Consider the following 21302-nt stretch of genomic DNA (forward strand, 5'->3'; position numbering starts at 1 on the left):
GGTACAGCTCCTCCAAGACACCACAGCTACAGCAGGAGAGAGGGCCATCTCTCCTGGCATCAGAAAGCCCCCAGGGACCCCCTGCAGCCTGGGAGAGCTGGATGCAAGCCTCAACCCTAGCAGGGAAGGCTACTCCAACACCTACTGGGGAAAATGCTCAGTAACATGTTACCACCGTGTCTAAGACTGCTACTGTGTCACAATTTCAACTGGGGGCCCCTTACTTCACCCCCTTCTATGCACCCTGCTGCGCTGACTGCTGCATCTCTTGGCTGCCTCTGTTAGCTGTGCTCTCTTAGGCTGCTGTGTGGAAAGTCTCTGCCTATTCAGTCCAAGGGGAACAGTTAGGAAATGTTGACCTTGCTAAATAACAAGAGAGCTCGGTGCCTGTGCATTTGTAAAATTAAGTATTTTGTTTTCCTTTTAAAGCAAGGCATAGGCTGATTTTATGGAGTGCCGAGTTAGAAATTAACTCGTAACTAAGAGATGTCTTACTGGCTCCAAAGCCAATTTTGTTCAAAATTGCTAGGTTATGTGGCATGCCAGTCCCCTCTATTGGATATCCTGTTCTACATTGATAGCAGTATTATAATACATTAAATAGTTTACAAATTCTAGTGGCTAAGTCTCAGAAGTTATAAATTTTGTGGATTAAGCAATCAGAATTCAAGAAATTTACAGGCTCTGCTGATCACCTATAATTTTGAATGAAGGAGGAGTTGGTCCAGATGTTTTCACTCTTCTGCCACAATCCTAATCCAATATTTGCTGTGATATCTTTCTTCTATTCTGTGTGTTCTTGGCTGAGTACCAAATGCATTTTTCATTACCAAGCAGTGGTATTAAAATCTCATTATTTTTTTTTACAAAGATCGTTTTGGATCTCAATTTCTGTAGATAAAGTTGAAGAGTTATAAGTCTGTGTACGCTAGCTTTTAACGGAGCCAGACTTTTACAAGTCCTTAGTTCAGTATTCCTTTCTACTTTCTTTACAGAGTGCCTGGAATAACAATTGCTACAGACATCATCTGTGGTTTTCCAGGAGAGACAGATGAAGACTTCCAAGAAACAATGAAACTTGTAGAACAATACAGGTTTCCGAGCTTGTTTATTAATCAATTTTACCCACGCCCAGGAACTCCGGCTGCAAAAATGCATCAAGTTCCAGCTGCAGTGGTAAGATCCATTTTTTTTGTGCCACTGTACATGGTCCACTCAAATGTCTTTAAATACATAAGCATGTACATGAACGTGTAGACTTTCTGCAGAACTATGCTACAATTCAATTAAAGGTTTTTTTCAGTACAGTACGTGAAGTGGTTGTTGAATTGCCTTTAGATGTTAGCTAGATCACTGAACACATTTTTATGTATAAATTACTGTTCAGATTGTTAGGAAGGGTAAAATAGTGGTTATAGTGACGTCATGTCTTCTTTCTATCAAGTTTTGGCTGAATGAGTACCAAGAGTGGTAGCTGATTGCTTATGCATATTAATTTTATTTCCATTTTAAGACTTTTGTGAGTCAAACAAGCTCAAGCTTATTGTGTATAATTATGCAAAGTATTAATAATAGAGCAATGATAATCTTTGACTTATTTGTCAAATATCAAATTTGTAGGCAACTTCTTCTTGAGACTCTCCTTATACGCTGCTTATAAACTCTGCTTCCTTCAGCCTGCATGTTAAAGGCCATTGATGAAATTGGCATTTAGTCTTTCAGTTTTCAGGTGTTTTCTTTCTTTCTGTCTTTCTATTTTTGACTGAGAAGTGTAACCCTTCCTGACTACCAGCATTCTCATCTCAAATTCCCATGAAGAAAACAGCCTGTTTTGATATAGAAGGTAGATGGCTATTGACTGTATTTTGATTGATATAAATAGCTATTTATAAGCAATTATAACAGCAATCACATCTGAAGGTATGGTTTGATTTATTTTTAAAAAATTTGATTTGAAATTTTTGTAATCTGAATCTCAAAACAAGAAAGTATACAAGACTGATGCCTGATTCAACTCGTTATTATCTCATTATTATGGGCATAAATAGCATTTACCTTTCCTTTCAATGTAAGAATGGAAGTCAGACAACAATGCTAATCAGTTTAAATAAAAAAAAGTTTCTTTCAGTTTATGTATGCTGGTATATTAACACAAAGTAAAAACTACATCTTGGTACTTGTATGCCTTCGTTTATACATCTGAAAGCTGAACAAAGTATTTCTGCTTACTCTTAGTATATACCACAAATTGCATAGGATGTGTTAGCTGCTGAAGACATAAAATGAGATTATATTTAGCTTCTTCAGTTTACCGTTTAGAGAAGTATAGCCTGAGCAATGACTGCTCATTTATTGTAGGCTATCTCACAATGGGAAATTCTGAGTTTTCAAATATAAATAGCCGCTGTTGAAATTGTCTACTTAGTGTAACCAACTCACACTGTTGAATTATTTTTATTAGTTTCGAATGCTTTTCGTTTACAAACTTTTGTAAATGAAAAACAAAAACAGAAATAGAATTTTTGGAACTTAGGAAGCTTAGAAATCAAAACACTGATTTATGTTTCCGTTTTGCATTCTTTCATCCACAAGTTTGTAAGCATGCTATTTTCATAGGAGGTGCAAAGAGCTTAGGGTGATTTACTCTTTTCTGTTTAACTCGGTGCTGTGGGAAGACAACATATGAAGAGCTAAATTGTTGAAAGAACATTAGCTGTTCTGTGGTTAGGAGTGTTACTTGGAAAACGGTAATGTCATTTAACCCAGTTTTACATTCTTTCTTTTAATTTCTAGCACTAGTACTTATTGCTTTCAGTGAATTAGAACCTTCAAAGAAGATGGGGCCTCTAATCCAGGGCTGATGAAAATCTGTAATTAATAGATTTTGTTTCTCCCCCCCCCCCCCCCTTTTTTTTCCTGTAGTCCTTCAAAAATCCTGTGTTACAAGATCCTTTGTTCTTTTATCTTTTTGTAGAAATGGAGAGTAACTAGTCAAACAGAGCAGGAAGAGCTTGTGCTAATCTCTTATGTTTTATATTCACATTACTTCTAGACAGCAGCTGATGGTCTTTCCTGCATTACCAAGAATGGACAGGCATTTCATTTATCATTCCTTGCCTAGAGCATCCTATGTTTCTCTGCTAGGAGAAGGAAGTAGCCCATTACCATCCACATTATGCACTCTTACGCTTTCATTCTTTAATAAAATATTATTTGTATCATCTTACTGTTAATAAATTTATTTTGTTGCATTTGCATAGGGAAAGAAATAGCACATAAAGTTACATCTGACTGTTATGTGCAAGCGTCTGAGTGTGGTAGATTGTATTACCAGCCTGAACTTGTGAGCTGGTGCTTTTACAGGATGCTTATAACATTATTCTCTGCAGTGGATCTGTTGGTAGGATCTCTTTCTATGAAAAGAATTTTGGCTGTATTATTTAACTACAGGTGCTGAACCAGTAGGCAAGTCATTTGACAGTCATTATTCTTGTCTTTTTTCCTAAAGACTGGATGTATTTGCGATGTTATTTCATCTTTGCAATACTTCTGCAATGCCCAGATCTATTGCTATTTGTGAACTGCACCACTTCGGTGAGCTCCACTCTGGTTCAATGCAGCTTCGGTGATTCTGCCCAAGTATCACCGCTGCAATAATAACGTATTTGCCTTGTCAGTTCCTTTTGAGTTAGCTCTTTTTAGAAAGACCTTATAACTTTTAGGGACAGTCTGTGGAGTGTTAAGCATAGTAACATTCAGTGCTTTCAAATTTTTAGTGGATAGTTTTGATGGAAGTTGTAAATATAATTGCCTTTTTGGAGAAAACCCTCATTTGAGTTTATCTTAATAGGGGAAAAAAAATCAGTAGGTCAACATGGAATCTTCCCTTCACATAGATAATTTATCTTTGAAAGCCTTACAGGCACTGATATTTTTCTAAAAGGGCAGATGACAGTAATCCAGACAGACAGATCTGCCACCATAAATTCAGAAAAGACAGTTAAGGCTGTAGGCCTTTCTTGTTTCTCTTGGAGGAAAAATGTCCATGGAGAATCAGTCATCTGTCTAAATGGTCTCATCATTTCATAACCATCAATTAGGTTATGCTTACCATAAATGGTCTCTCCAGTTTAGAGAAAAGTTAGAGCACAGTAAAGCAAAACTGGGCATGAATTTTTCTGGGTTTTTTCGTTTTTTTTTTTATAAGCAATTGCAGTGATGCTGAGTCATGTACATGAAAAATGAGTCAAGATGTTGTTCCAAATTTAAATGCTACCCCAAAATTCTGTTTTTCTTGGCTTTTACCCCTGTTTTATCCACCTACTGCTAAACTGTTTCAGAGATGAGTCTGGATGCTTGTTATCTCCAGTGGGCTGTCTGTAGAAAACTTTCACTCCGAAGTGTGTTAATTGTGAAATACTATTTTGTAGGTTATTATTATTAATAATTTTTTGGATTGGGATTTCTCCATTTCCCTATTGCATAACTCAAATTAGAGATTCTAGTCAGATAAATATTTTAATAAGCAATGTAAGAGAACATGACTTAGACGTGTCTGATAGGGATTTTGTATTTAGTGGCATTGCAAAGGATCAGAATGCTTTAATTCTAAGTGTAAAAATTACTGTTTCTCTAAAATTGGGGATCTGTAACACCTTATGTTCGTGATAATTTTAATTTGTCTGTCCTCTATTTTTTCAAGGTAGCTGTTACTTGTCAGGGGGCTTGTGAGGAAATTTCTCTCTCTGTCCTTGAGACTTGATCCATTACAATTTCTGAAAGCATTAGGGGACTTCATCATCATGTTAATTCCTCCTTTGCTGGATGGATATAGATTTTGTAGTTCTCCATCTCCACACACAGTTGAATTTTCTGTGGTAGCTTATGTGCTCTTACATATTCGGAATAAATAATTGTCCATGTGTCACCAAACCGTCCCTGGCTGTTTGAGAAATACTCCTGCATCAGGCAATATTAACTGTCCTCTCCTTCACGAGTTCTTAACTCCAACCAGCATGACAGCAACTGCAGTAGCATTGCTTGCGCAAGGGGCGGCTTTTGCTCTGTTCACAACTCTAAAGGAAAGGGAGCACAGCTGAACCTTGCAGTTGTACCATCAAAGAAAAGACTAGTAAGCTCCTCGTCGAGCAGACAGTAAGGAGAGATGACAATTGAGGGCTGCTTTTTTCTTTGAGCATGTGCTTCAGGCATTAGTAGGTAATGATGTGACACAACGTGCCTAGGGAAGCCAGGGTCGGAGCCAGGGCAAGGAAAGAATTCATCTGCTCTCTGAGACGGACTTAGAAATAACTTTCTAGAGTTTCATATACTCTGTGATAGTGCGGGAGAACCAATTGCACTGTTAAGCACTTGCAGGTGAGAGAGTGGAACTTTGGGTGGTGTCAATTAGTTACTGTGATTTAAATGCCCAGAAAGGAAGGGACTATCTCCTTTGTTTCTAATACACACCGTCATAGCAGAATCAGTAGTACTTCTTGCCTTAGCTTAATGGTGGCCAATCCAAAGATCATATTATAGGTATACGTAGGGATATTCTTCTTCTAAAATTAAGGGAGAGAGCTGGGGAGATCGGGAAGTGGAAGAAAAGGAAAGAGACAGGAAAGAGAGTGACTAGGAAAAGGAACAATGCCACCTATTCAACAGCACTGCTACTCTGGTCTGCCATCACTGCCTTTAAGCTCCCTTGTTAAGTGCTGTGACTAAATGGCATTACATGCCCCAGGAGTTAGATGCAGCTGTGATAACTGCTTCTGGTGTATCAAAGATGCTTGGCCCCTGACACACACCCGCCACACATGCAATAATGCGTGGTGTAACATGCAGAATGTACTTTATGTGTAAGAGAAGCCAAGACTGATTAATGACTGAGTTTGACTGCTGAACCTCTGTACTACACTTTGTTTTCTCAGCCATACACTTTTATTTACTGCTTACTGCTCTGCCAGAATAAAGACCTGAGTGAGGACTTTTATGGCAAGTTTGGGACCAGAGAGTTAAAAACGTGAAAGCTGGAGGAGGCGGCAGACCATGAACGAAAAATCAATATATGATCCTTCATATTTGTCAGTGAACTATTGAAGCGTTCCAAGTTAACATTTTCCAGCAAGTTTTGCACTTGCTCTCTGGAAGTTTTATTGACACCATGTTTCTTTATTTTTTTATGAGAACAACATGTGAGGTACTGCAGAAAGCCTTACAAACCATCAAAACAGCTATGCTTTCTGTTATCTGCAAGGCCAGTTATTCTCTCATGGGATTCATTTTGATTGATAGAGCTGTTGGTCAGTGTTGGCTCTTTGTGTTACTTTCTGGATGCTTACAAATAGTTCTGAGTATTTTCCTCCCTATTTTTCCAGGAACTATATAAACTGACTGACCTATGAAAGCCCGGTTCCTCCTTTTTCCCTGTTTTAAAGATGGTCAAAACATTTGACTTCTTTTATGCTGTATCTTTAAATCTACCACAGTGCTTACCATTCAGTGTGCAGCCAGAACTGTGGGTTTGTGTGATGAATTCAAAGGAAGGTAATTACCTGTGAATAGTGGGGGTTTTTTGTGGTTAGACAAAGCTACTAAATAGAATTTTACAGAAGTTTAAAGACAGTTTTATTTTAGAGCTAGATTCAGCTCAAGTTCAAACCAATTTAGGTTATTTGACAAGGTGCTGAAATGAAAATCTGTTTTTGTTGTTGTGGGAGACAGTTGAGCCAGTAGGTTTTAAAATGGGTTGTACCCTTTTGGAGAGCTGTAAATGATCTGCCTATGGAGCTGATGAAAATTCAGTTCATAGCTGAATCTGGGGAAGGAGTGAAATTGCACAGTCACAGCTGGGCTGTGCAGAGTCAGACGCCTGAGAAAGGACAAGAATATTTTTACTCTAGCCTGGAGCTGTGGCTCTTAAATCTTGTACTGGTGTACTTCAGGCACCTGGTAGAATAGAAGTCTTACACTTCAAGGAGCACGACTGTCTTGCTTTAGAAAGCAAGTCAAAAATCAAAGCTAGACTGGAAGTCCACTTGGGAAACCAAGTTGGTGCTCTGCTTCATTGAATTTTGCTTTGTTTTTACAGCAGAAACTGAGTGGAATGAAAATTACCAACAGCTTCTTCATAAACTTTATATAAATTCAGTTTGAAAATTTGAGTATCTTAAAGTTAATGTACAGCTGTGGGTTCAATCTATGCCACGTCTTTAAGAAAAAGAATTAAAGGGCACTGGAAAACAAAATGTGGAGAATATACATGTGGAGGAAGAGGCAGAGTTCTTTCTAAACTTCACTGTCACGCCAGAAATAGTTACAGAATTTGCAAGGATTTTGAAGCCACCACTAACATGACATAATTTTGTGGGTTCATACTTGTAGCCACGTACAGTCCACATGTTGACTGTCCAATATTAAAAAAATTACTTTTAGGAAAGTGTAGTCCTGGAAGATTTGTAATGGCCATGAGCATTCATTACCCATACTCCTTCCGCTGTGAGTCCGTCTGGAAAAGCTGATGGAATTCTGAGGTTTTAGTTGCAAGGATGCTGAAATAGCATCAGGAGTTTTGTATACCACATACTCCTGTGCTGAATAGAAGGAAAGGAAGCTATGCACTCAAGATATGGTGAAATAGTCTTTGATTTTTAGGGAGAAAAGAATTTTTACCTCCAATATAAATATGTGTGTATATATATATGTCAGCACCTCAGGTAAATTTCTCCTTTCACTATAAATCTGTTTCTCAGAAAAATTCAAAAGTCAAAAAATGGAAATGTAGTTTAGTGAAATGAGTTTAGTGGTGTCACAGAGTTTTTTCTTTTTTTGTAGGCTTTTATGGTTTAGCACCCATTGCAATCACTTATAAAAATGCAGAAGAGTACGTAATTCTTCTGTATTTCCTGCCTAAACGTAGTTCACTGAAATTTTCAAGATCATAACATTGTTCTTCAAAAGAAGTTGATATAAAATGGCATCAGGATAAACTCAATGCATAAATGTATTTTACTTCTTTTACATTTAAATCACACTACAAACTGCATGAATACACACACGCATGGAATATATTGGAAGCCTCTGCCATTAATTACAAAGATTGAATCAGTAAAACAGATGTCATGAGGGCAATAAAAACTGAAAATTGTGCATTTATCCTTTACTAGTGATTATGATTTATGTACTCTGATCTGAGGCTTCAAGTTAGAGCGTTACAGGAAGTTTAAGGGCTGGTTTGTAAATTCCCTCTTCCCTGATGCAGGATTGAAGTGAGGCAGAGAGAGAAACAAAATTTCCTGAAACACCTTTTACTCATTAAGCTGTTCCTATTAGTAAAACCAAGCCATTTTTGTTAAAAGCAGGTAATGATTTGCACAAGACATTCATTTAGTCATGAGGATTCACTTGCATGCTCATTTGTGATTACCTGTGGAACAGCAGCTAGGCGGCCAGCCAGAGCTGTGTGCTCAGATGTGGAAGGTCAGCCTGTGGCTTCGAGGTGGGTGCTTGGAAAGTCCCTCAGAGGGATCTTTGTTCCTTTAGATACAAACATAATCCTGCAGTCATCTTCTGCATATGGGAGTCACTACCCTCTTGGATGAGGTCCAAGTCGCTTTGCCTGTTGTTGATCTTACTGGCCTTGGGCAGATTGAACAGACTGTTGTTATCATAGAATCATATAATAGTTTGGGTTGGAAGGGACCTTAAAACGCCATCTAAGTCCAACCCCCCTCCAATGAGCAGGGGCATCATGAACTAGATCAGGTTGCTCAGAGCCCTGTCCAACCTGACTTTGAGTGTTTCCGGAGATGGGGCATCTACCACCTCTCTGGACAACCTGTGCCAGTGTTTCACCACTCTCATTGTAAAAAATTTTCTCCTTGTATTTAGACTACCCTCTTTTAGTTTAAAACCATTATCCCTTGTCCTGTTGCAACAAGCCCTGCTAAAAAGTTTGTCCCCATCTTTCTTACAAGCTCCCTTTAAGTACTGGAAGACCATTATAAGGTTTCCCCAGAGCCTTCTCTTCTCCAGGCTGAACAACCCCAACTCTCTCAGCCTGTCTGATTTTTGTAGTTATTGCATATTCAGCATGAGTACTAGTCTTCAGAGTTTATTAGTCCTTGGAAAATTTTCATATGCTACATTTTCGGCAGGTAATGTTACTGATTTTGGTCTGCTGTTTTCTGTTACAACTCCATCCAAATCCATAGATGCCTATAGAACCCATTCACAGAAGCTCATACAGAAGGGACCTCTGTGGCATCTGGACGTTATGTTTATATATTCTTTGTCCTTTTATCCTCTTCATTGGCTCATAATGAAATGGAAAAACCATGGAAGAAGTTTCAATTGTGTTTTCTTTTAACTTTTACTTAAATTACAGTTAGGTAACTTCTGCAATACTGGAGAATTTTCTCATTTTTAATTCAGAATTTTAATATACTTTATGAACCAGTCTGCTCAGAGATGGAAACAGTGCCAGGAGTTGTAGACATAGGGGAGTATTGCCCATAACTTAATTCCTGAAATTGGATGTATGCAGCAGAACAGAAAAATATATTAGTTTCAAAAAAAAAAAAAACCCTCTTGGCTTTGGCAATTCTGGACTTCCTCAAATGAGAAAATTGTTGAGATTTAATAGTTTGTGACTTAACACCTATAGCAAATTAAGAACCTATCCAGGTCTGATATTAATTATGTTACTGAAATCGTTTAAGCTTTACTACTTTATTATCTTTGTTGTCTAGCATAAATAGGCTCTGGTCGAGTGTATTAGTTTTTGTGGCTATCTAACTGTTATTTTAAACTCCAGGAACAGAATTTGCCAGTGCTGTAAGTCCAGTTTAGAATTTATTTCTTTTTTAAAAAACACTACAGACTTACCAATATAATTATCTTACTTTTTTAAACCTGCAGTTTGCCTTTAAAGTTTTTTAATGTGCTTTTGATTTCTTTTCTTTTTTTTTTTCTTTGTATCATGGAGGCGACTAAGCTTGTCCATTATTTGCAAATCATGTGACATTTATGATGGCCCATAAATTGTGCATTAGAAGAAAAGGACACTGAAATATCCTGAGGTGGGTTCTTGGTGACCCTTTCCTGAACTTCATCTGTCTTTGATAATCCAAGCACACTCCTTCAAAGCCATCACAGTCAATCAGGTCACTGAGTGCTTTGGAACTCATATCTTCTGCTGTTTTCATTGCTGTGCCTGCACTTCCGGTCACCATGCTAAAAATCCACGTGAAACATGGAATTGCCAAAAAAATGGAAGTAGAGTGGAGGATTGAATAATACATTAAGGTAAAACAGGGAGAGCAATTTTTGCGTGTCTAGTGAATTTGTGTGTTTTGGGTGCGTGAGTGGTCTCTCAGGCACAGCAAGCACTTGAGCACTGTTTACCACTCACTGTTTGTACCACGTTGTACCTCCTGGAGCACTTCTTTTCTGCTCTTTTTGTTCTTTCTGCGATCATGGAAAGCCCGGTGCTTTCAAGGCTGCTGTTGTCCAATAGAGCACACAGATATCTCACCAGATTGTAAAAAGGAAAAGAGTGCACTGCAGACAGGTCAGTCCTGGGTTTATATGTGAATCCATATATGTCCTGGGCTTAGCAAGTATATAAAAATTACATTTCATTACTAAAATGTAGTTTACAATTCATTCTGGATTATATTATTGCATAACTGGGGACAATAACACTATATATTCAAAATCAGTCTGTCCCTCGTGACCAATCACTTTATTTCTGATTTAGTGTCAATCTAATTTGAAATATGGCTGAGACTCCAGGCCAAGTTTCTGTCAGATACTTTTGTTCTACAAAATCTTTTTGAGATAAACAGTCTTCCTAATCAGTTACAGTGGCATCCTTAGAAAATATCCGCCTCATATAGATTATGAAATTTCAGTATGAGTTTCAGACATAAAAATCTACCAGAAGTGAGACAGAGCATTTACAAACTATACACAATTTAAAGACCTTCAAGATGAATGACTGTTGAAGGCCTTTTTTTGAAATTAATGATTTCTTTGTGAAAGTCTTCAGAATAAATTTTGCATAATTTTTCCTCTGCGAAGGGTGAGATTTTATTATGAAAAATTACAGGAACAACAAACGTTAATCCTAAACTAAAGAACTCAAATGTACCAGAAGGAATAGAATTCAGTAGTATTTGTAAGACATGTGAGTTTGAAGAGTCTGTATTACGTAGCTGAAATTATATGGGAGGTAAGAAGGAAAAAATTGCAAAGCCCGTAGTTTAATTGAAAATGGATCTTTCAAGAAATTATTTTAAAATAATAGCTTGACAGATGATTGCCACAGATAGACTGACACAGTCAGCAAGGCGTTCAACACGGTCTCCCACAGCATCCTCATAGGGAAACTTAGGAAGTGTGGGTTAGATGAATGGACAGTGAGGTGGATAGAAATCTGGTTGCAAGACTGAGCTCAGAGGGTCATGATTAGGGGCACAGAGTCTAGTTGGAGGTCAGTGACGAGTGGTGTTCCCCAGGGGTCAGTACTGGGTCCAGTCCTCTTCAATATATTCATCAATGACCTGGATGAGGGGGTAGAGTGCACCCTCAGCAAGTTTGCTGATGACACAAAGCTGGGGGGGGTGGCTGACAGAGCAGAACGCTATGCCTCCATACAGAGAGACCTGGACAGGTTGGAGAACTGGGCAAAGAGGAACTTTGTGAAATTCAAGAAGGGCAAGTGTAGGGTGCTGCCCCTGGGGAGGAATAACCCCATGCACCAGTACAGGTTGCGGGCTGACCTGCTGGAGAGCAGCTCAGTGGAAAGAGACGTGGGAGTCCTGGTGGACAACAGGATGACCATGAGGCAGCAATGTGCCCTTGTGGCCAAGAAGGCCAATGGCATCCTGGGGTGCATCAAGAAGAGTGTGGTCAGCAGGTCGAGGGAGGTCATGCTCCCCCTCTGCTCTGCCCTGGTGAGGCCGCATCTGGAGCACTGTGTCCAGTTCTGGGCTCCCCGGTTGAAGAAGGACACAGGGAGCTGCTGGTGCAGCAAAGGGCTACAAAGATGATGAGGGGACTGGAACACCTCTCTTATGAAGAAAGGCTGAATGATTTGGGTCTCTTCAGTCTGGAAAAAAGATGACTGAGGGGGGATCTTTTCAATGCTTCTAAATACTTAAAGGGTGGGTGTCAGGAGGATGGGGCCAGGCTCTCTTCAGTGGTGCCCAGTGACAGGACAAGAGGTAACAGGCACAAACTTGAGCATAGGAAGTTCCACCTAAACGTGAGGAGGAACTTCTTTACTTTGAGGGTGGCAGAGCACTGGCACAGGCTGCCCAGAGAGGTGGTGGAGTCTCCTTCTCCGGAGACATTCAAAACCCACCTGGACGCGTTCCTGTGCAGCCTGCCCTAGGTGACTCTGCTCTGGCAGGGGGGTTGGACTAGCTGATCTCCAGAGGTCCCTTCCAACCCTACAATTCTGTGATTCTGTGATCTTATGAAGATCCTATACTGTTTTTTGAAAATGTTTGTATTTTTCCATAAATAAGAATCTCTACTTTAAATGTAAAAAAAGCATTGCCATAATCCTGAAGACAGGATCACTTTAATGTTCATGATCATTTTTTAGATTAATATGATTAGTAAAGGTGTGGGAAGTTTTATATATTTTCCTCTTTTAGACAAAAAACACATTGCATGGGCTCATAAAAGTTTGTTCTAAATTTTTTAGACAGAACCACTGAGTATACAGAGAACTAAAGAGTATATAAAATATGAATTATGAATTTATAATTCTGTTGTTGATTGGACTTGGAAAAAATGTTTGCCACCCCGGAGCATTGAAGTAAACTGCTGAACATAACACATTGTATAATAAGCGACATTTTCCATGTATGCATCAAAAAATATTAGAAAGTAATTGCTTAAACTAAGTGAAATAATGAAATGCACCTGTATCAAAGTAGAACGGAGAGTTTATTTTAACGTAGTGATTCAAGTAGGTTAAGTCAAAAAGACTAGCTAATCCCCAAATGATTTTTGTATGCATGGTTATAGATTTGATCAGAAAGACAGGAATAATGTCGGTAGAAGTGAGTTAACTAAAGGAAGTAGAAAACTTGTCAAGCCTGTATTGTCACTTCTGCCCTTTCAGACCTTACGGGGCACAGACACAAGAGCATAATGAACAGCAGTTATGATTTTATCAAGAAATCTGGCTGGGGCACAGCATTTTTTTCAGGATCATTTCTAAGAGGGTGACATACTGAATAACTCAAGGTCAGAGAGAACAGTTCACTGGTTTCTGATCACTTTTTTCAAAATTGCTTTGCAGAACAAAAGGCAATCTGTAAATTTTGATAACGTGACAGTTTCAGTGGCTTGGCTTATATCTGTATTGTGGTTATAGGTACATAGATTTAAGGTTTTATGGATTGAATCTTCAAGCAAGGGGTTTAAATATACCTTGGTTGGGGTAGTTGCTACATCTCTCTCTCGTGTTTTGCCAAGTAAATCTTTGGAGATTAAAGTTAGGCCAGTTGGTGTGCTCCAAACTTCATTCTGTTTTATAGAAGTTTGGAGTTTGAAACTAACCAAGGCCTTTGTAGTTTCGAGATCACAAATGTAACATGGGGGAAAAGATACAGCTTCGTTATTACCCAGAAAACGCATGTTACTGAAGTTAGAGGATGCCATAACACAAAATGAGTTAGACATGCTGTTTCGGAAAAGACAGATCCAGTCTCGTGGGTTTTACTCTTGCAAGAGTCTATTACGCTGGAGCCTCCATGCTTTTCATAATACCGGGGAAGAATACTGTGAAAATACTTGCAAAGCTGCTTCATTCTTCTCTGAAAGTCTGTCAAAGTTGTAGTTAAATTCTACCTTGGCTCACAAAGTTTAATGTGGTTTTAACTCTAAATTATGTAATCAATTAGATACTACAGAAGCAGGTAATGTGGTTTTCCAGACTTGTTTGAAAGAAAAACAATGTTGCTATTGGTTATTAGCATCCTCAAGTCCATGAGATGCTTTATAAGCTCTAAATTAAATAAGGTTCCTAGGGCAAAACAAAGTTATATTTTAATTCTGATCAGCAGTATGTAAAAGAAGAATGGGGGAGAAGATGGTAGATGAGGGAAGAGAACTGAAATAAAGACATGCATCTGATTGCCTTCACACCTGTTACTATTCACTGTGATCATGAAGGAAAAGAATATTTGAATGGAACCAAATATGGATCCATGTTACTGAAAGCAGTGCCATATACTGGAGGGATTTTAAGTGATGGAAGCAGAAAAACAGAAGGAAGAGAAGTTTGCTAATGACATATTAGGCTGACACCTTCAGTGGAACTGGTAGAATCATCAGATCTGTCACAGTATTAGGCTGAAATTATTAAGAACCTTGAAGGTGAAAATAGACTTTTTAAAACTGGAGGTCGAGTCTAAAGGAAACCAGTTATACCTTCATAGTGGGGAGTAATTTGTCCTTTCTATTCATGTATTAAAACCTGAGACTATTTCATTTAAGCTGTGTCTAAGTAATCTGTAATAAAAGTATCTCAGCGATGTTGTAATTCTCCTTCACAATAAACATCATAGGCCTACAATACCATGCTTGAGAGGAAAACATACAAGTTTTAGCCTACATTAATATCGTGTGAAAGACTGGTAATTATCATGTGAATATGACAAGAGGATCACCAGAGAAATGCAACACGCATGTGTGAGCATATGATGTTTAGTATTTGGTTAACTTATTTCATTTCTAAACTTACTTTTCTGAAGTATTTTCTGTTTATAAAAACGTATTGTTAGGATACCCTTACTTTTACCCTATTTTCACACCGTTGTTTGCAAAAAACCCCAAACTTTAAGTTCAGCTTTATGTTTCTGAAGTAGTCAACACAAAATTCTATGCTGGTTAACTTGTGCAGAAAGTATTTTAAATAGTTTTAGAGATTCATCCTGTATGGGTTTTTTTCTTGGTTTTTTTACATTCTACCTATTTGTTCTTGAAGTGATCTTTCCTGATCAAAAGTAGGATAATAATCCACCGTGTAGTCCACTTAAAGCATTAGAAAATGTTTCGTTATTGCTAAAAATCAACACACAAGAAAAAAGAGTAAAAACACCAAGGCAGTCACTAAATCTTGGCTTTGTTGGTTTATAATTCTGGATGTGGTAAAGATAAAGGATCCTTTATTGTTACTGTACTTTAAGCATGTAATATGCATCTCAGATGGGCAGTGTCCCTTGAAAAAATCTCAGTAATTAAAAATAAGACCTCCAAAACCTGAGGCCCAGAAAGCGAGAGACAGAGAAAGGAAATATTTAGAGCAAAGGATGTGTTACTTGCATGTACGCTTATAGGGGGACAAAACAATGAAATTATGGTAGTGTGTTGTTTCCTCGCTACTAACATTGTGTATATATGTTGTCATAAGAAGTGTCATTAGTTGGTGTTGGTTTCTGGTTCTTATTCTTATAAGTGCCTGTTGAACACTACTTGTCTTTTGAGAAGCACTTAATTACTTATGTGTATTTTAGTAATGAGCTTGAAATAACTCACAGAAGTTTTGCTTTACTTAGGGAAACCCTTCCATCCTGGCATACTTATGTGTACATAGATATATGATTTTACAGTATTTAACTCAGTCCTGCAGCATCACTTTAATCCATTCTTCATTAGGCTTTCACATACTTTTCCAGCTGAAGACAGAAATAAAAAGTGTCTCCGTTGTCTCTCCCGTATAATGTGGCATTTTTAAAATGTATTGAAACAGAAAAGCAAAAAATTGTTTGCACAGTCATATGCATATATTTTTAATGGCCCGCTTCAGCGTAGTGTCTGAATATATCTCTTTATCTATCTCATCTTCCTAAAAGTGTTTCTTTTAAGTGCTACAAACTAAGGACTGTGGGTTTAAAATTTAAATCAGTGCATGATTGAGCTGTCAGAATTTTGTAACCCAACAAAAATCTCTGCCCCTGTAAAGCACACACACACACGCACATCCATACATCTATTAGGGAACCTTCGGACCACAGTCTTGCTTCTTGTAAACGTAGGAGGATCTTGCTGGGCTCCCACAGACTCTACCACATGAACAGTTGTACACAGCAGTGATTCAGGCAGCACCGTTCACCTGGGGAAAACCCTTCCTTCTGTATTACTAGGGTACGGCTCTGCAGTTCCCCAGATGGCCTGCTACTAGAGCTTCAAAAAATCCCCACTTCGTACACCACTGCTTGCTTTGATGCACAAGTAGGAAATTATGCACAGTTCTCAGACTGAGGCTTTACTGGGCTTGTTAGTCATATATTTGTCTGAAGTGACACATGACTCTGATCATCCCGTTGGCAAACCAATACTGGAAAAGTTTGGGGAGGAATAGTGTCTCTCTGGCTTGTTGCGTGTCAAATGCTCTTGCACCAAAATTATATACAGCCAGACTGAGTAAGAGTATTGCAAATAACCCACTGCCAAGAGTAACTTGGTTTAAGGAAATGTTCTGTGGTCACTGAACATAGGCTGTATCAATATATGGCAAGCCTGAGAGAAGTACGGAAATAAGTTACGAGTCGGATGCTGCTATCAGATTCCTAAGAGGTTTTTTGCATTTTTGGAAATACCCTGTGCTAATTTATATGGTGACTTTGGAAAGACTCTTGATTTTTTTCAGAAAGATAATAAATTTAAATACATCCTGTGCAGATCTGCGTGGATGTTTGAAAGCAATACTGCTGCTGTATGTGGAAGAGTACGACATGACAGTACATTTGGCTAAGTTCAGAAGGCGGTTTTTTGTGTCTTTTTACCATGTGATTTTGACAGCATTATGGGTACAGAGGGGAGGAATGGGGAATCAGAACACTAAAAGGAAAGTGCAGAAAGACAGGGGGGAAGAAAAATATTTTTATATTAGTCAAGAGAGTTCTTGAAAGGGATGTTGGACTAAGCTGAGCAAGGAGAAATAGGAGTATGAAGCTGCATCAAAGCAACAAGTTCTGGGGAGATGCACGTCAATAGGCAGTTTAGGGACTGAAATAGTCCACTGGAGGCAGTAAAGGAGAAGGAGCTTTTGGGCTCCTTCTTTTCCTCTGTCGCGTCTAGACATGGAGAGGCCTGCTTTACTCTGTGCTTTACACTGCTTACAGGTGAGCTGGGAACTGTGCTTTTTCTTCATGTAAAAACTTACTGTTAATACCACGTGGCTACTGCCTGCTGTAGGAGTTGAAGAGGTTACCATTACAGCAGCATGAATTCCTTAGCCTCTGTGTTTTGAAATGTTTTATATTTCTGTTTTTCAGAGATCCGAGTTAAGCTGAACTCAGTGTTTTAGAAAGACACAAATTATCACTAAGCAACCTTAACTCTGTGCATAACACATTTTTGTTTCTGTGTATTCGGAGTTCCTACAAAGTAGTCAAATGCTGTTTAGATTTAGATCAGCTAAGCATATGGGGCAATCTGTCATGGACTTTCAGAATTTCCCCAGTCAGGAGCATTTTGGCTTTGTACAAAAAGCAAAACTTACACCTTTTGTGGAAAGGTAGGAAAGAAACCATAATTTCCTATAATAAAAAGTGGAAAACTATCTCAAGGTGTTGTGCAAGGGAAACCATCTTCATTCTTCACCTTGTCTAGCTGAGTGTGTAAATAGCATTTTGGCTAGAGTCTGAGGGTGAAGGATGGGAGTATTATTATGGGTATTATTAAAGCTATTGCAAAAAAACCCCACTCAAAAGCACTTTGTGTGCCATCAAAATGGATTCAAGAGAAATAGTCTTCAGTAAGAAAAAGGAAAAAATAGACTTTTTCTGGATTTTGTGGGGTGGTTTTTTGTACGAGGTTTAGTGGAGGTCTCCAGATTCCAAACTAAAATGCTTTTGTCTACATCTTGCATGATTCTACGTTAAATTATTTTTTAAGCAGCCTTTTGATATAATCAATTTGATATCTGTTTTCATTTTATTATCACATTTCTCCAAATACTTTTTATAGTATTTTAAGCATTTTCACTGTGTATAACTGTACTAGGAAAGAAGTCATTGTAGGGTGGTGATGGATTTTGGGTTGTGCTCCCTGATGCTTTCATTTGAGTGGGTTTTTTCCCATTGGAAATAAAAGAGGTATTAATTGGGGTTAGAGGGCGAAGGTTCCTTCACTAAGGGAGATCTTTTCTTTGGCAAAGGCATGTTCAATTGCTGAGGAAGTCTATACTAACAGAAATGTCTTTTTTAACATCACTTCTGTTAGTTTTAAAGCCCCTTAGTAAACTCAGAGAAACAAATCCAGTTCGGTATTACTTATGGTAATAGAATTTTCTATAACAGAAGTAACCCTCACATACTGGAAACAAAATTTACCGTTCTTGTTTGAACAGGGAACAGTGACCTCACTGAAGTAGTAGTATTAATCTGATACCTTTAGTGACTCAGAAATATCTAGCTGTCATAAGTAACTATAGTTATAGACTAAGTGGCAGAGCACTAGAACAGGCTGCCCAGGGAGGTGGTGGAGTCTCCGTCTCTGGAGACATTCAAAACCCACCTGGACGCATTCCTGTGTAGCCTGCTCTGGCAGGGGGTTGGACTAGCTGACATCCAGCGGTCCCTTCCAGCCCCTATGATTCTGTGATCTGAACATTTCACTGAAAATAAAAACTGTGTGAAGAAAGAAAATACATAGTTCCTTTTGCATAATCAAAAATTACTAAATTGTCCTATAGTTTCCAGAAGTTAAAATAAATACTGCAGTCATGCAGCTGTCTATTTAGTTCCCAGCATGCTGGAAACATGATCCTACCAGTTTAGTTGGAAAACTACTTTCACAAAAATGGTGGCTAAAATAAGACAACAGTACAAGACTACAAGCAAGGAGTTCCTGTAGTTTTCTCCCCTTTACACAGTTTCCAACATGCAATACTCTGCCTTCCCGAGCTATGAGATAAGTCAACGTCAGTTTTGACATAATAAAACTTTGAACTTATTTGTGACTCATCCCTGCATTAAAGATGAAGAGTGGTTTTTCTCTTCTTCCTGCCCCTCCTCCATGGGATGCAGCTGAGAGATTCTGTTTAACATCTGCTGAAATCACTGAAAGCTCTTTCATTGATTTCAGTAGAAGCTGGATTAAGCAGGTTTTTGTCTTTGAACTTTGCTCTTAACAGAAGGAGGTTTTTTCCCTTTGCCTTGGCATTAAATGGCATACCGCCTATTAATTTTCCACAATCAAGGCAATGAGAGTATTAGCATCAAAAGAAATCGAAAAAATAATAAATGATTCTTCTCTAAACTGACTTCCTTTAAACCTATTCTGCTGTGAAGCAAGACTGCATGTACATGCTAGAATAGTAGACAAGTCTTTGCAAGATTGGAGGCTAATCTTCAAGTTTTGTTATCTGTATTCTAAAACATTATTTATGATTTATTGTGCAGAAATTAAAACAAATCTGAATTGTTTACATGTTCCACTGATGTTCCTTAGATTAGTGTTTATTATTTATTATGGATATGTTCTTAACATTAATATATATGTTAATTATTTCCTGTGATATTTAATATCCTTAATCTGCATACACTGCTCTTCATACCTACAGTTCCATTAACAAAGTGGGGAGAGAATGTGTTTGTACCTGCATACAACTTTTTAAATCAGTAGTCTCTTTCTTTTTCCTTTAACTTTTCTAATACAGTTTATTTATTAATATTACTTTTCAGAAAAAGCAGAGAACAAAGGATCTGTCCCAGCTGTTTCATTCATATAATCCATATGATCATAAGGTAAGAAAAAAATATACCAGCTATGTTTGTTGTTAAGAATAATTCCAAACATTCGTGATAACTACATTTCATGTTTAATGCAAAATGAGAGGAATTTCTTAAATTGAAAGCGCTAGGGTATTCATGTTATTTAAATTATGCTATCATATAAATGTTTCTTTGTTTCTTCAAGCCGAGCTTGAAAAGCTGCGTTTTCTGATTTGTGAAACCAATGACTCACATTAACCTCATGGAAGTATAATTTATAGACTGACAATAAATCCTGCAAAGTGACCATATGTGGTATCAGATTCCCCTCCTCTTTTCTCTGTATTTAGAAGCTGTGTTACCCTTGAGTATGTTGCTTAGCCTGTTGTGTCAATTAGGCCCTGAGATACATGATACTAATGAATTACCTATTGATTCTGGAAACATCATTGGAAGAGGCTGCTTTGCTAACAAGCCTGATGGTTGTCTGGAGGAAGAAGAAGCACGCATCATCATTATAACTTGATCCTTATTTGTGAAGTGTGGGAATGCTGGTAAAACCCCCCTATATTATAGGGTAAAAAAAGAAGATCACTTCCCTAAAGATATGGCAATGTGAAATAAATATTTAAAGGTGTTACAAGAAGATTTTGGAGAACCAGGAGACAGAGATCACAGTGTTTCTGTGCTATAACCATTTGTCATGGGGTTTTTGTAGACATTATGCAAAAGAGAGCATTAAGCAGCAGATTGAAGGAGAGTTAAGTAGGTTTGTAAATATTTTCCGGGAGTTCCTCCTATCTTGGATGCATCTGTGGGCATGTTAAGCAAGTGCACTAAATCCTTTAACAATTTGTCAGCAGTATGAGATCGTTGTCTTTGCTGCTTCAGGTTTGCAAAGTGTGTGTGATTTTGCAAGTATCCATTTCAAAAAAGAAAGATTTGAAAAAAATTTTTGTTTAGACATTTCAAAGGAAAGTTCTGAACTCTACCCCTTCTTTTCCTGGCCATGTACCAAATAGCTATACGTTGGAAAAATTAGCTAGGTTTTGTATTGGGGGAAGAAGGGGCGGGAAGAAGGTGGCAGAAGTGTGTATGTATGTGCACCCATCTGTAAGCAAGAACTCATGCGTGTACGTGTGTAACTACACATGTCTATGAGAAAGAAATACATTGTGTAAATATTAATGGATTAAATTTATCATGTAGGTTGTTGCTATGAGAGTTCCATAGTTACCAGCAACTTGAAAATTTACAGTTTAAAAAACCATTGTCAAACAGGAGGTATAGTCTATAATTTTAATAATTATATATCATTTCATGGTAAATGCATCAGTTCCAAGTTTGTTTTTTATAGATAGACTTGCATTATTTACATGGATTGGTAAAGCAGATACTAAGGGCCTGTGAAAATTGAGAAACGTGAAGAATAAAGGAAATTAGTGTGACGAGATTTTTAAAGGAATCATTGCTTTTTTGAGTTGAAGCATGTTAAGGTAAATGTAATATTAAGTCAATTAAGATCTAATAAGGAGAAACAACTGATGAACGAGAAACTTT

General features: G+C 37.9%; 1 protein-coding gene across 12 annotated transcripts in view; it reads left to right on the plus strand.

The window, feature by feature from the left end:
* Positions 1–21302, plus strand: part of CDKAL1 (CDK5 regulatory subunit associated protein 1 like 1) — a 424992-nt gene that overhangs the window by 310620 nt on the left and 93070 nt on the right. For all 12 annotated transcript variants that reach the window (XM_054190488.1, XM_054190497.1, XM_054190500.1 and 9 more), the window contains 2 exons: positions 996–1176; positions 19713–19775. In XM_054190488.1, coding sequence (XP_054046463.1) covers positions 996–1176; positions 19713–19775 — 244 coding nt within the window. The remainder of the gene's footprint in view (positions 1–995; positions 1177–19712; positions 19776–21302) is intronic.

This window comes from Rissa tridactyla, chromosome 2 (genome assembly GCF_028500815.1).
Source record: "Rissa tridactyla isolate bRisTri1 chromosome 2, bRisTri1.patW.cur.20221130, whole genome shotgun sequence".
Taxonomy (NCBI): Eukaryota; Metazoa; Chordata; class Aves; order Charadriiformes; family Laridae; genus Rissa; species Rissa tridactyla.